Genomic DNA, 15000 nt, shown 5'->3' on the forward strand with positions numbered 1-15000 from the left:
TACACATACATTTACCATATAATAAATGAAGAATATAAAGTCAACATACAAATAGGGGGGGTCTGTTTTTGTTGTTCAATGGATACTGTAATAGGTTTCAGTTAAAGTTTGTCTTACTTTAGATGGAGTTAGCTATATAAATTCTTTTTAAAATGTTATTTATTTGCTGAGTTTTATTTAGTTTATGATAAATTATGATCGTTGTTCCGTTTTATCGCCTATGATATTTTGTGTGCCTCACCTGCTCTTCAGATGGCAGTATTCGTTCACTCACTTCATCTGGACAAATGCGAAGAGAAGAAGCGAATATCGCGAGAGTTCCCACTTCACTCTGTTCGTGACCACGTCAAGGGAACCCAGAAGTTAGAAATCATGGCGGAGCGCAGGAGACACAAGAAGCGAATTCAGGTACAAGATTCAGATAGCATATGTTATCGAAAGCTTAATGTTTGGTCCCCGTTTGACGTGGAGAGATTTTTCGAGCTGGTGTTTGTTCCGCACGACATTACGGTTGTACTTTGATCCGTTATTTTTGCACCGCTCTCTCATATTGGGGAGGTGGATTATTTATCAGTGCTGGCGCATTTCCCCCTCGCTTCGGCATTGCATTGTCAGGAGTTTAAACATCTATAGACAGTTTCTGTGGGTGTAATGTGAGCATGACCTGGTTTTGTTGTGTCTCCCGGTGAAGTGTGTGTGTGTGTGTGTGTGTGTGTGTGTGTGTGTGTGTGTGTGTGTGTGTGTGTGTGTGTGTCTATCTATATGTATGTATGTGTGTGTGGATGGATGGATGGATGTATGTATGTATGTGTGTGTGTGTGTGTGTGTGTGTGTGTGTGTGTGTGTGTGTGTGTGTGTGTGTGTGTGTGTGTGTGTGTGTGTGTGTGTGTGGTGGCTCAGCTGATGGAGTTGGCCATCTTGGTTCAGTACAGACTGTTCGCTTTGCACTGTTCCCTTTAACCAGCTGTTGTCTCTTATGCTTCACAAATTCCCGCAAATAGCGCACATAATCCATCACTTATCATTGATTGCACAATCTCCACACTTATATCGCTTTGCTTTATGGTTAGGGACATTTCACCACCAAAATAAAAAGTCATTATTTACATATGGATGTTGTTTCATTCTATTAAGATAGTTTAACACAAGTTCTTGATTGGCACAGTCACCATATACTTTAATTGTATAAAAACACTGCAATGTAAGAACTGTGACTGGTGATCAGGCCACAATTTTTAATCTAATATGTAATTCAGTCAGAAAAAGCTTGTACGTTTCAAACAATTTAATAGTTACTGACAGATATTTTTGCAGGTGGTGTATTATCCATTTAAAGCCATTCTTCATTATGTGTAGCATCTTTAAACTGAGGTAAAGCGGTTTTTAGTTTCACACATTCTGACTTTCTCCCTAATAAAATAATTATAGAAAACTATTTGCTAATTCTAAATAGTGAAATCATATTAGCAACCAATGACAAATAAATAGTGCTAATATTGTTTTGAAGTCATACTTGCATGTGATTTCAGACAAATATTTAAAGTACCGTGGCAAACAGTATAGGAAACATGTCACAAGTTGGCATGAGGCGATAACTGTTTTCAAGGTTTACCATGGTTTGACAAAAGTCAGGGTTTTAAAACTGCCTTTTTCTGTTATATTGTTATATAAATATAAGATTTTTTGTTGTTGGTTTTTAGGACAACAGTATCTCCAGTAGGGTTGGATCGATGGACAATGGCATCGTCTATCGCCGATGGCTGATAGACATTACGATGCTGAACCGGCATCGCGATCCTCTGCTCTGCTCCTGTCGCAGCAGCAACCCGCTTGCGAAAAATACACACTTAGGCCCCATTTACAATAATTTCTACACTATTTATACGAATTTGGACCTATTACTCTGCTTGCGTACTATGTAGAATGGAAGTATGCAATTTCGTTTGCAGCCATTGTGTTCAAAGAGGAAAAAAGTTCTTGTTTTTACCCAAACATTTAAAAAGAAGATATTTTAGAGCATTGATCACAATACCGTGAAACCGTGATATTTTTATCCAAAGTTATCATACCGTTAGAATCTTATACCACCGCATGTCTAGTCACAAGTTGTCACTGAACGAATGTGCAAATATAAAACCAACTTTACCTCAATCTTTACCATGTTAATCGAATGCATATGGATCTTCAACATCTTGAACATTTGTGGTCCTCTTTGTAAGAATGGATTTCTATAAAAATGTTTTCTGGGTCATTTGGTTTTGAGCCACGGTGTCGCAGTGTGTTCCAGTAATAAATGTGTTATGTAAGAACAGTGGATTTTTGAGTAATGACGTGTTGTCTTGATAAGAGAGTACCTCTTGCTGATCATTTCAGCATGTTTGTTAGTTTTTGCTGTTATGCAACAGGTTGAAATCCACTGTCATTACTGGTCTGTTTTCTTCCAGTGTATAAACATTCATCTTAAAGGCCAAGTGCACACTAAATGTATTCCCACTCTGAGTAAAAATTAAGAAATCTTGCATTTATCTTACTTTAAAACTGTCAATAGGAAAATGAAATCAAGTATTTAAGACTTTAAATGGTTCTCAGTCTAAAACAAACAAATACACCTCAATGATTTTTATTGTAAAGGTGCCAATTATGCCAAGTGTTTAATGGATGTGGTAAAAAAGATAAACATTTCAGGGAATATTCTCTCACTTATAGGTCATCCAAGATGTAGATAACATTTTTTTCCTTCAGTAGAAAGTTTTTTTAGCTTAAACTCTGATCCTTGACTGTTCATATAATGCAAGTCAATGACAGCCAGAACTTTGAAAGTCAAAAAACATGTGCCGGCAAAACAAAATGAATACCTGTGGCTCTTGGTGATACATTGAGGTCTCATGAAGCAAAACGATCAGTGTGTGCAAGAAACCGAATATTATTTAAAACATCTTCACCTTTAATTCACAGCCTCATCAAATAGTTTCTGAGTTTGTTCACAAAACTCTTGAGCTTTCTTGCTCATAATGACATATTTATGGACGCACATGAGCTGACGCTGTTTGCTTACATTAGAGAAGGACATCATATTTTTTCCATTATAGCTGGGTGCTGCAAGTGAGATTTGTGCAAAAAAAAAAATAATTTTAGTCCAATTTGGTTTGCATCTGTAATGGGGTGCAATTTCTTATCCCTGAATGCTTTTAAAAATCCTCATACAGTCACAGGCCTCAAACACATGCAAATACAACACTGTAATCCAGACTCAACATTGCATATTCTGCAAAATGACTATTGCAAAAGATCACGTTGCAATATCGATGCTGAAACGATATTTTGTGCAGTCCTAATCTGTGATATTACTTGACATTATACCTTGTAAAGTAAATCCTGGCAATACCTTGTGCTTTATTGGTGTTTTATATGGGAGCTATAATTGCTTTTGGAATACAAGATGTGTTTTTAGCCAAATGAGTGACATTCAATAGGCTTATGATGGTATACATTTTCTTTTTGCGAATCATTGCTGATGCTTTTGTGATGGTATATTGTGTTATTTTAACAGGTATAATAACAAAAACTTGCATTGCTTTATTGTCCATGCATGATAAGAGTAAATGTTGTTAAAACATTTTATTACAAAAGGATTATAAAGTACACTATATATCAACAATTTACTCTAAAGTCACATTACTTACCCTAAACTCAAGAGTGAGAAACATTTAGTTATAATGTTAATGTTAGTTACTGAATTTTATTAGTTATTAACTCCGTTTAATAAAACAATTACCACTTTTGATTTTGAGTTTTTCGGCATTAAGGAATTAACATCCGCTTAGATTAATAAATGCGTTTGTAGTTTTCATAGTGAGTTCAGTTAAATCAAGATATTTAAACAAATAGAGCTTTATTGTAAAGTGTTAACAAAGCCCTTTAATTAGTCAGTTCATTTACAATCAACATCTTGTGCCTGGCGTTGTCCAGATTAAGATTTAAAATCGCCTGTTAAGTCTTCATCTATTTGGTGCTGTAATAAACAGCCCAATTACGTTTTATATAAATGTGATTATTATTAAAGGACATTAAAAGTTTAAATAAGAATCATTAGATCATTATTACAATAACGATCATCAGCAACTACAATATTATCATTGATGAGAAATATGTGATGATAAAACTAGAGAAAAAATGTAAAATATATGAAAAAACATACAAACATTGATAGACCTTATTATACAACAAAACTATTGTGTTCCTCAGACATTTGCGGAGGCTGTGAATTAAAGTGATAATGTAAATAATATTCAGTAGCTTGTTCAGACTGATTGTTTGGCTTTATATAATTTCAACATGTCACCAGGAGCCATATTTTAATTTTACTCTATTAGTGATTGTAGACATTGACTTGCGTTTTCTGAATTACCAAGGACTGAATTCAGCTAAAAATGGTCTTCAGTCACCTATATTTTACATTTCAGGAGTAAATTAAAGCTAATTTATTTTAAATAGTTAATTCTGGATTATCATTTACTCACCCTTTTGTCATTTCAAATATTCTTTTGAAAATATATTGAAAAGTATCTAATATTGGGGCCACGGCTTTCTTCAAAACAAGGTGAACAAACCCCTCAAGCAGTTTATCTAAAGCACACAGCATGTGTAATGTAAGGCCACAAAATCCTAGCTGATAACAAACCCAGGGTCTCGTGCAGATCAAGACAAAATTGGACAATATTATCAATAAACACATGGCTGACTTCCTTTACAAATTCCAGAGGCATATTAGGCAAACTTCCAGTCACTCCACAGTCAAAACCCAGACAAACACCATGTTTATATGGTGTTCATTTAACATGTCTTTGAATATGAGTCATGCGGGAGACATTCTGACCAAATAGAGTATGACTAAAGGATTGTGGAGCCTCATAATAAGACCTCCAGCTTAAGAGTGTAGTTACGCCTGGCAGTCATTCATTACTCCTCTGAATGATGTCTCTGTCGACTGGTTTTTGTATTGTGTGGTTATAGAGTATTAAGACATGATTTTTAGTTTAATACAGCAGGTCGGTGAGGACGCAGTGAGTCTCTATGGAGATGGTCATTTCAGTGTGATATGGATTACACAGTGACAGCACATTAGTGTGTGGAGAGATGAAGCTTTTAATGAGTTCACATTCATTGAGTAGATGAGGACAGGGCCAGATGTCAAAGCTGTTCACAGGGGTTTAGCTGAAGTCCTGCTCTGCTATTCACCTGGATTCTCCTGGATTTTAATCGTTAACTGGAATTAAAGGCTGTAGCCAAAGCCACAAACAAAGATTTGTTGGACATTTCTTTTTGTTGTTGGTTTTGTTATAAATATCAGTCTTGGTTAGGGTTGTACGGTTTACCTGTACTAAGGTAGTATTGTGATACTATGGCTCCAAAATACTGGCAGTGCCACTGTACTTTGTAAATGGTAGTATCGTCATTAACGGTCTATCTACAATACATAATGTTGCATGTGAGAAAGTCCCTAAAATGCTCACCCGTTTGTGCAACAATAGAGCATTTTGTTTTAATCGTCTGTGGAGCCCTTTAAGGTTGCAAACTGTGTAGAATTCACACATTTTATGGTAGCCTATTGCATGTTTTCTGACGCTTCAGTTCATAATCTGAATCAGTGCATTTCTGCTCCTGTCAATATGATTTAATAGCTACAACAACTGCGACAATCTCTTAAAAAGAGAGCCACTCACGAAGTGAAATTTTGAATTACTTACCTGATAGGTGATCGGGAGGCATCGAGACATGGTATCGGTTGTCATGAATTATGCCATTACACGAGAAGAAACAATTGAATCTTGTGTCACGACGCCCATTTGTCGCTTACGACTCGCCACGACACCCTTCGTCAAGGACATTAAGAGCTGTCACAGAATTGTTGCCACTGATTACAGATTATTGAGCTGAAGCTTGAATTAAATTAAAATCAGCTTGAATTAAATCTCAAATCGCAATCACAATATCTGTCAAAAAAAATCGCAATTAGATATTTTCCCCAAATCGTACAGCCCTACTGAAAAGGTTATGTTTTCTTAAAACCTCACAATGATGCCATCGCATAGGCTTTTAATCCATAATTTGAATTGCTTGTTTCTATATCGAATCAATAGGCTTCAGTGTGGTTAAAGAGGCTTGTGACCATGATGTAATACAATATGACAAGTGTGATAATATCATCGTGTGCATGTATAATTTTGCTGTTTGATATGTTAAAAATCTTTTAATAATACAAAAACAATTTAGATTTGGCTTGACCTTCTTGACTGTCAAATTTTACATTCATGTATAGAGTTATGTTAAGATACTTAAATTTGTTCACTTCTTCGTTATCTTTAATGATCATCAGTCATTATTAATCATTTTTGTTATTGTCAGTGTTAAAGGGACCCAAAAATGCTAATATTCCTCATCACTTACTCACACACAGGTGGTTTTAAATATTTTATGAATTTCTTTCCTCTGTTGAACACAAAAGAAAATATTCTAAACTAAAGATTGTTTAAAAAAAACATTTATAGTAGGAACAAACAATGCTGTAGAATAGAGAGGTTGTTTTCCCCCAGCATTCATCCTTTCTGTTTAATAGAAGAAAGAACGAGTGGAGGATGAGGAAAAGATGAAAGTTCACCCAAAAATGAAAATTCTATCTATGCCTTTAAAAACATTTGAATAATAGAAACTGTGATCTAGTATCCTTCAAAAATATTAGTGTTTCCTTCCCTTCATTTAAGTGATAAAGGTGAATACATGTATAACGTTGCAAAGGGTTCTATTTAAATATGCTGTTGTTTTAATCTATATTTCTAATCATCAAAGAATCCAAATTAAGTCAAATGTATCAGTTTCCAGCTTTTTTCACCAGCATTGATATTAAAAATCATTAATATTGGTAAATGTACTAATAACATTTGAGCTGAGTATGAATATACCAACACAATGTGCATTCTGCATAACTGTACCCTATATTTAGTGTGCTCTGACTGCAGATTCAGATATTGTCTTATCACCAGGACTTTTTTCCTCACTGTTTTAGGAGGTCAGTGAACCTACTAAGGAGGAGAAGGCAGTGGCCAAATACCTGCGCTTCAACTGCCCCACCAAATCCACCAACATGATGGGACATCGAGTGGATTACTTTGTCGGTGAGTGTGTGCTCATTCCTGTTCATTTACCTCAGTTTACAGTTTGACCAAACGTCTGTATTCTGCTCCTCAGCCTCTAAAGCAGTCGACTGTCTGCTGGATTCAAAGTGGGCCAAAGCAAAGAAGGGTGAAGAAGCTTTGTTCACAACCAGAGAGTCGGTGGTGGACTATTGCAACAGGTAAATCTAGTCTCTTTCGTTTCTCTAGTGAATTAACGATTATCGTTAAAGCAATCATTTTTACCGCCTTACTGTTTACAGGCTCTTAAAGAAGCAGTTCTTCCACCGAGCCCTGAAAGTGATGAAGAAGAAGCCAGAGAAAGACGTCAAGAAAGAAAAGGACAAAGAGAAAGAGAAAGAAAAAGAGAAGGCTAAAAGCGACAGCAGCAAGGAAGAGGAGAAGAAGAGCAAAAAAGACAAAGACAAAAAGAAGGATTCTGAGGCTGCCGACACAAAGAAGGACAAAAATGTACAACATCTGACAGGATGGGGAAAAAATGAATAATGTGCAGGTCTCGATGCTTACTTTTGTTTCTGTATGTTCAGGATGACAGTCCTGGATCTCCAAAGAAGAAGAAGGATGTTAAGAAGAAGTTCAAGCTGGAGCCTCATGATGACCAGCTGTTCTTGGATGGCAATGAGGTCAGGAGGAGTGAAATCATATGTAGCAGATGCCTGTGAATAGCCGACATTTCGCTTGATGGATTCAAACTCCAAAACTCCAAAATATACAAAAGAAGATATTTTGGAAAATGCTGTTTGCTGGCACCCATTGACTTCCATAGACAGGAAAAATACTATGCAAGTCAGCGGGTGCCAGTAACCAGCATTCTTCAGAATATCTTCTCTTGTGTTGAACAGACGAAAAAAACTTTTGTGTTGAAATGTTTGTGTTTTATTCTTTGTGTGTAATTTGTGTGAGCCTGTATATTTTAAATTGTAGGATGTTTTCTTGTTCTTTCTTTTTTTTTTAATTAATTAGAGTATTTTAAGATCTACCTGTTCAGGGACTGCAGGTGGAAAGAAGCCGTTTTGGCTAAAGCCTGGCACAAAACATATTTGATATTTAAGATCAATGGATTGTTGTGCATGTCCCTTCAGTTCAAATTTACCCTCAAGTGGTTCCAGAAAACCTTTTTTTCTGTTGAACCCAAAAGAAGATATTTTAAAGAATGTTGGCAATTGACAGCCATTGATGTTTATTATAGGAAAAGTAAATACTTTGGAAGTCAGAGGCTTTCAGTGTCCAGTATTCTTCAAATGATCTTCTTTTGTGTTTAACTGAAGATAAAATTATTCTTTGGAAAAAGCTAAATTTTAATTAAACCTTTATAAGTAAGCTGATTAAATCTGAGGTGGTAATCATTTAAAATGTTTCTTTTAGTTTAGCAGGACAGTTTTGAAGATGGTCTGTGCCAAAATCCAACAAACTGTCTAGATGAGATGTGTTTTGAATATCATATAATTGTACATTTTTATGGCAGGAAATGATGTCTTAGGGTCATAAAAACAGTTCTCGCTTCCTTTATTACTTGACAAAAACATCTTGAGTTAGAGAATAAGCAAAAATTTTCCTCGTGGTTCAAAGATTATCACACATGTGAGTGCAACTTTGAACACTTGGTGGTGCTAGAGATTTCATAATCTTTCTGCAAATGGTTCTATGTGCTGCCATAGACGCCTGAACAGAAAATAAAAATCTAATAATACTTTTAACGTCATTTATGTTAGTTTTATTTTAACATATATTATCATTTTGAATATATAATTTATTATTCACACAGTTTTTGTAACCTAAATAATATTTTGATAATGTTGGGTTTATTTAATAAAATGTAATATGAAATGACCATCTGTATCATTAACTCTTTGTTTTCCCTTGTCTTCTTTTAAACCAATCATTTAAAATGATGAAACTTTTGTCTTTCCTGCAGGTTTATTTTTGGATTTATGATCCAGTCCACTTTAAAACCTTTGCCATGGGGTTGATTCTAGGTAGGATCTCTTCTACTGCAGTGTTTGTGTTTTTTGTCACCGGCTGCAGGACGGCTTCATGTCCTTATGTGCATGTGTGTTTGTGTTTACAGTGATTGCCGTCATTGCAGCCACTCTCTTCCCTCTGTGGCCAGCTGAGATGAGAGTTGGAGTGTATTACCTGAGCGTGGCAGCAGGATGTTTCGTCGCCAGCATCCTTCTCCTGGCTGTTGGTAAGAGTTCAATTATTAATGCGCTGAATGTTGGCCTACCAAAAATTATCAGCCGAAAATGACATTTTCAGTATATGGCTGTAAAGGGGACCTATTATGTAAAAATCACTTTTATAAGGGGCTTTAACACAGCTGTGTGATGAGTGTGTGAGTATATCCTGCCTGTTATGGTAATAATTAATTCTATTCTTTATAATCACTTGATAAAAACAGTTGCAGAAACAATTTTTTTTTGTACGATAGTGACAATCTCGCTCATTAGCATAAACAGCCCTGAGTGAGAAGCAGCCATCTGCCGTTAGTTTTAACCTGCTGAAGATCGTATCAGTGACTAAGACCCTTTATAAATGTGGTGATTTAGGATGCACAAATGAATAAATGCATTGCCGTCTTTTGAGACGCTTCTTTAGACAATTTCAGTTTTCCACAGAGATAACATTAGTCCTGTTTTAAATCTGTTGCTATGGTGACACAGGCATTTGTAGCTCCACATCCTTTTGAAAGGAGCAAAATCTCATTTGAATTTATAGCAAAAATCACACAATTTGAATCAAAGCCTTAAAAAGGGCAATTTAAAAGTTATAAAAAACTCAAACACACATGCTTATAGAAGTCTAGTGATCTTGAAGACACTGATTAGCATGTTCAGGTGTGTTTGATTAGTGTTGGAGCTAAACTATGCAGGACCGAGTTTGCCCATCCCTGCTCTAGGGACATCAGAGACTTATTTTATGTCTTATAAAAAGGGGCATAATTGGTCTCCTTTAAATATATGCTGAAAAAAAGTGAGCAGTGTTCAGCACGCTGGCTTCACTCTCCCTTCAGTCGGAGTCACTGCGGAGAGTAAAGCAGCTTTTACACTGGATGTGGAAAGCTCTGCAATATGAAACCCATTCATTTCAATGGCTTGAGCCGCGCAAGTAGGGTTTGCTGCCACGCTGACCAAAGTGTAAGAACGGAGCACAATGTCGACTAGCCGTGGTTAAAGTTCAAAATAGCTCTATATTCTGCTCTTGTACATGTATACATCTATGCATAAAGCGCACATGCTCAATTCATTTCTATACAGCATGCTTGTTCATCCTGTTTGCAAAGCACTAATGTTAACGTCAGTTAAATGACTCTTGACTCTTTCACTATCAATAACATTTTACTGTCAATCACATTTATATGCTTGTTTTTAAACATCGGAATAATTTATGTTGGGTTAAATTTAAAAGGTTACAAAATCGCATTAAATTGCACCAAAAAAAGTTATGTTTTGGTATTTGGCCAGCGGTAGCCAGAATTTTCAGAAAGTGTGGCCTGCAACATTTTAAATCAAATCATTTCTATTGTCACATCATCAGCAGCACGTTTGCTATGATGTGTGAAAAGCCTAGGTGCTGGCTCCAGACATTGCAAAATACAGACAGTGCAAAATACAATGACATACTATAAAAAACAAAACAATATACTATTAACAATGTTGACAATACATACATAAAAGAAAAGAAAAACACGCATTACACACATGTAGACACAAATAGACAAGTACACAGTCAAAAAGATTCTGACGGTATGATAACTTTGGATAAAAATATCACAGTATTGTGATCAATGCTCTAAAATATCTTCTTTTTAAATGTCTGGGTAAAAAACAAAACAGTTTTCCCCTTTGTACACAATATATTTTAATTTGGGAAACATTTAAATTATTTTGGAGCAGTAAAATGTCAGGCTGAACAGTTTAAATGAATTTCTTTTCTGCTGGAGATACTGCTGTCCTAAAAAACAAACAAAAAATGTCATGAAAAAATCGTACTCATACCTTCGGAACGCTATAGCAGAAAATTTTAACGGTTTTAAAACCTTGTCTTTGCTAAACCGCGGTATACCTTGACATGAACGCCTAGCACATGTACACATAGTTTGACTGTTGCTGGATAATTATTGAGGGCAGTAATGTTCATTTCAGTGCATCTCTACCTTCAGTGCATCTCTCACTTTTACAGCTCCTCCAAAGCCAGTGAATTTTGTCCATCTGCTCCTCATCCTCTGCTTTCTTCTGTTCAGCTCGATGCATCCTGTTCCTGATCATCTGGCTAGTGACCGGCGGCCGGCATCACTTCTGGTTCCTACCGAACCTAACAGCCGACGTTGGCTTCATCGACTCCTTCCGGCCCCTCTACACGCACGAATACAAGGGTCCGCGCTCCGGCTCCAAGAAGTCCAGTGACAAACCCGACAGCAAGAGTGCAGACTCCAGCAAAACACAGAAATCCGACAGCGAGGACAAATCGGACAGCGAGAAGAAAGAGGACGAAGAGGATGAAGACGACAATAAAGACATAGAGGAAGCGGAGCATCAGACGGACACAGACAGCGACCGGCGGGAGGACGAAGGATCGCAGCACAGCAACGGCAACGACTTCGAGATGATCACCAGAGAAGAGCTGGAGCAGCATACAGAGGAGGAGGAAGAAGAGGAAGAGCAGAGCCAGACAAAGCCCTTGACTGTTCAGACATAAAGCTTTTCCTCACGGCGCCGCACACACATTCTCCCATGCTCCATGTGGACCTGCTGACGTACTTCTGTCATGTTCAGAAGATGTTTCCCCATTTCCGTTCAGGCTGAGGTCTTCTGGTGAGAGCAGGAAACGGCTTATGATGATGACTATGGCAGTATCGCAAAGGCTGTTTTGGAAACGCTTCCCCCGCGCACACACACACACACACACGAACGCTATCAATGCAACAAAACAAGTCTCCCTCACCTCATGTTTTTCTTCGCTTTATTTCGTGTGTTCGCATTGTCTGACGTCAAGCTTTGTTGTGTAAACGTGATCATACAAACTGGAATGGTGAGCGTTCACATTGGTTGATCGTTCGCCGCACAATTTAGTCAAGGTTTCTTGCTTTTGGATCATTTGGACGGACCAACTGATTTTGTCTTAGATGAGTGTTCCAATCAGTCATAACTCTCTCTCATTTCTGTGTTGAACCCTGGGAGATCTTGCTCGTTTTTGAGAACTCGTTTGTTTTTCATGGAGAAGTGAATCACTTAAAATAAATCAATACCTATCTATCGTCGACTTTACCGAGGCGGTCTTTTCAAATCAAACTCCACTTGAGGTATTTGAGGTCGCCTGCATTCAGAAGGGGAAACTACATCACATTCGTGCCAAAATGATGCGAGATATTGATGCTTTTGTATTCGTGTGCGCTCAAATGATGACCAAGTAGAGTTCAAATACATCATCATAGCCTCGCTTTCTCCACTGATCTGCCATTTAAACTACTTATTGTGGTCCAAAAGAGCCCGTTCGTTCCTTAGTTTGCGTTTTATTAGGGCCGAGGTCCAATACTATCCTTCCGTAGGGTTTTGCGTACTATTGGCTAGAGTGTTCTTTTACATTTAGCTGTTTCTTTGACTCATACTGAGGATTATATTTAAGATTCATATTTATAGATGGATTCTATAAATCTACTGGGAGATATTCATGCCAGCAGTTCAGGTTCAGGATGAACTGTGCTCTATTTTATAATGTCAGACACACAGCTTTTTGTACCCATGAATAGTTGGAATGCAGAAAACCGTGTGTGTGTGTGTGTGTGTGATGCATTGGCGCACAAGAGGCTGAAAAAAGGTGGTTTTTGGTATATTTAAAAACAGAAGTGAGAAGTCTAGTTAAAGCATCCCTTGATTCATGTTCACAATAGTCTGATCCTGTAACCATGTCTGTAAGTAGAGGATCTCGTCGGTTCCTGTAGAAATGCCGTTTTGTCCTCCGTCGTTGACTTTGAAGACCTGGACTGACTGGGCTTGACACCATTCGTGGAACTAAAGACCTTTGTTTTTACTTTCTATGGATCTATCACTTTTGTTTTCTGTTTTATTGTCTTTATGGGAGATAAAGATGATGATGTATGTGCCAGATTTGTTTTGTTTTTTTTAATTGGCAGGTAATTTCATTCGTTACTGGGTGTCTGTCATGTAAAAACTGTAGTTGCAGCATTTCCAAAACTAAAATGAAATCCCATTATTCTATTATTTTTATGTGGTCAGCATCTTCAACTAACTAATCGTCCGTATTTGGATCAGTGTTGAGGACTGTCGTTTTTGCAATATCTGGAGAATAATTTGTCTGTCAGAAACTATATCTGTATCCTTTCATTGCAATAAAAATAGAACACAAGTGATTTGTGCTGGTTTTGTTGAAAAAGCTCAAACTCTGGGCTTTTAGATTGACTTCTATTTTGTTTAAAGTGATTATTTTTTTCTAAGTGATCTTTTAATTGAGATTCTTTTCTTCAGCATTTATTCACACTCAAGTGGTTACTTTTATGAATTTCATCTGTTGAACAAAATTAGATTTCTTTTAAACATCTTCAGTATATCTTTACCTTCTACAGAAGAAACACACAGGTTTGAACAAGTGTGTAAACTATGGCAGAATTGTCATTTTTGAGTGAGCTAATGTGAAGAACCCTGACCTAAACTAAATGATACTCTGATAAAGACATTGAGATTATAATAAGCCCATTTCTGCATGGTAATGAACAAAAATCATGCCTTAAATCTAAAAAGTCAAAATTATTCTTTAGAAAATTGAAATTATGAGATGAAGTCTAGATTGGCACTTAAGAATTTGCAATTAAGATAAAGTTGAAATTATGGATCGGACCAAGACAAAAATTTCAGAAAATTATCTCAAAATTATGAGTTTTTGAGTCAAAATTATGATAAAAAAATTTATTGTCAAATTACTATTTAAGTTATGTGTTGTAAAGTAAGAAAAACCAAACAGGCAAAATTAAGTAAAAAAATTATTTAAAATTGAGTTTTATAATCAGAACAAAGTCAAAATTATGAGATGTCAAAAATTTTAATTATGGATTGTCAAGTCAGACAAACTGCAAAAGTCAAAATTATACGATAAATGTCAAAATTGACAGACAAAATTTAAAAATCTGAGTTGTAAAGTCAAAATTCTGAGATAAATGTGAAAATTGAGTCAATTTAAAATTTTGTGCAGTAAGAACAAAACAAAAAGTAACAATTCTGAGATAAATGTCAAAATTTACTTGGCCTGTGATGGGTTGCAGCTGGAAGGGCATCCGCTGTGTAAAACATGTGCTGGATAAGTTGGCGGTTCATTCCACTGTTGCGACCCCTGAATAATAAAGGGACTAAGCCGAAAAGAAAATAGATGGAATGGATCTCAAAATTGACAGTGAAAAAAAAAGTCATAATAAAATATGAGTTGTAAATTCAGAAAAAAACTGTAAAAATTGAGCTAAATGTCAAAATTGGTCAAAAATTACAATTATTAGTTGTATAGTCAGAAGAACAAGTCAAAATGTCAGATAACAGATAAATGTCAAAATTGAGTCAAAAAATGTAGTTAGTCAAAATTACAAGATAAACCTCAAATCTGACAGCCAAAATTTTAAATTACGGGTTGTAAAGTAAAAAAAACAAAGTTAAAATTATAAGACCAATGTAAAAATTGTCAAAAGATTTGTAAAATTATCAGTAAAGTCAGAACAAAAAGTCAACATTATGAGATAAATGTCAAAACAGAACGTCAAAATTTAGTAAAAAGGAGCTAAAATCATGATTATAAATTATGCCTTAAA

The 15000-nt window shown here is 36.1% G+C and overlaps 1 protein-coding gene across 1 annotated transcript; it reads left to right on the forward strand.

Moving 5' to 3' along the window:
• Positions 1–323: 323 nt before the first annotated feature.
• sec62 (SEC62 homolog, preprotein translocation factor) lies at positions 324–13556 on the forward strand. Its single transcript, XM_056478472.1, has 8 exons — positions 324–408; positions 7064–7172; positions 7246–7351; positions 7433–7640; positions 7718–7813; positions 9106–9166; positions 9259–9378; positions 11434–13556. Exons 1-8 carry the CDS (start codon positions 373–375, stop codon positions 11886–11888), a joined length of 1191 nt encoding a protein of 396 aa, XP_056334447.1. The 5' UTR covers positions 324–372; the 3' UTR covers positions 11889–13556.
• The last annotated feature ends 1444 nt before the right edge of the window (positions 13557–15000 follow it).

The sequence above is a fragment of the Danio aesculapii genome, chromosome 2 (genome assembly GCF_903798145.1).
Source record: "Danio aesculapii chromosome 2, fDanAes4.1, whole genome shotgun sequence".
NCBI lineage: Eukaryota > Metazoa > Chordata > Actinopteri > Cypriniformes > Danionidae > Danio > Danio aesculapii.

Bases quoted from the DNA above. Each gene is read 5' to 3' on its own strand.
- sec62 (XM_056478472.1), top strand. From the start codon at position 373: ATGGCGGAGCGCAGGAGACACAAGAAGCGAATTCAG. The intron at 7,352-7,432 runs GTAAATCTAGTC...TACTGTTTACAG, and splicing joins GTGGTGGACTATTGCAACAG to GCTCTTAAAGAAGCAGTTCT. The intron at 9,379-11,433 runs GTAAGAGTTCAA...TCTTCTGTTCAG, and splicing joins CATCCTTCTCCTGGCTGTTG to CTCGATGCATCCTGTTCCTG.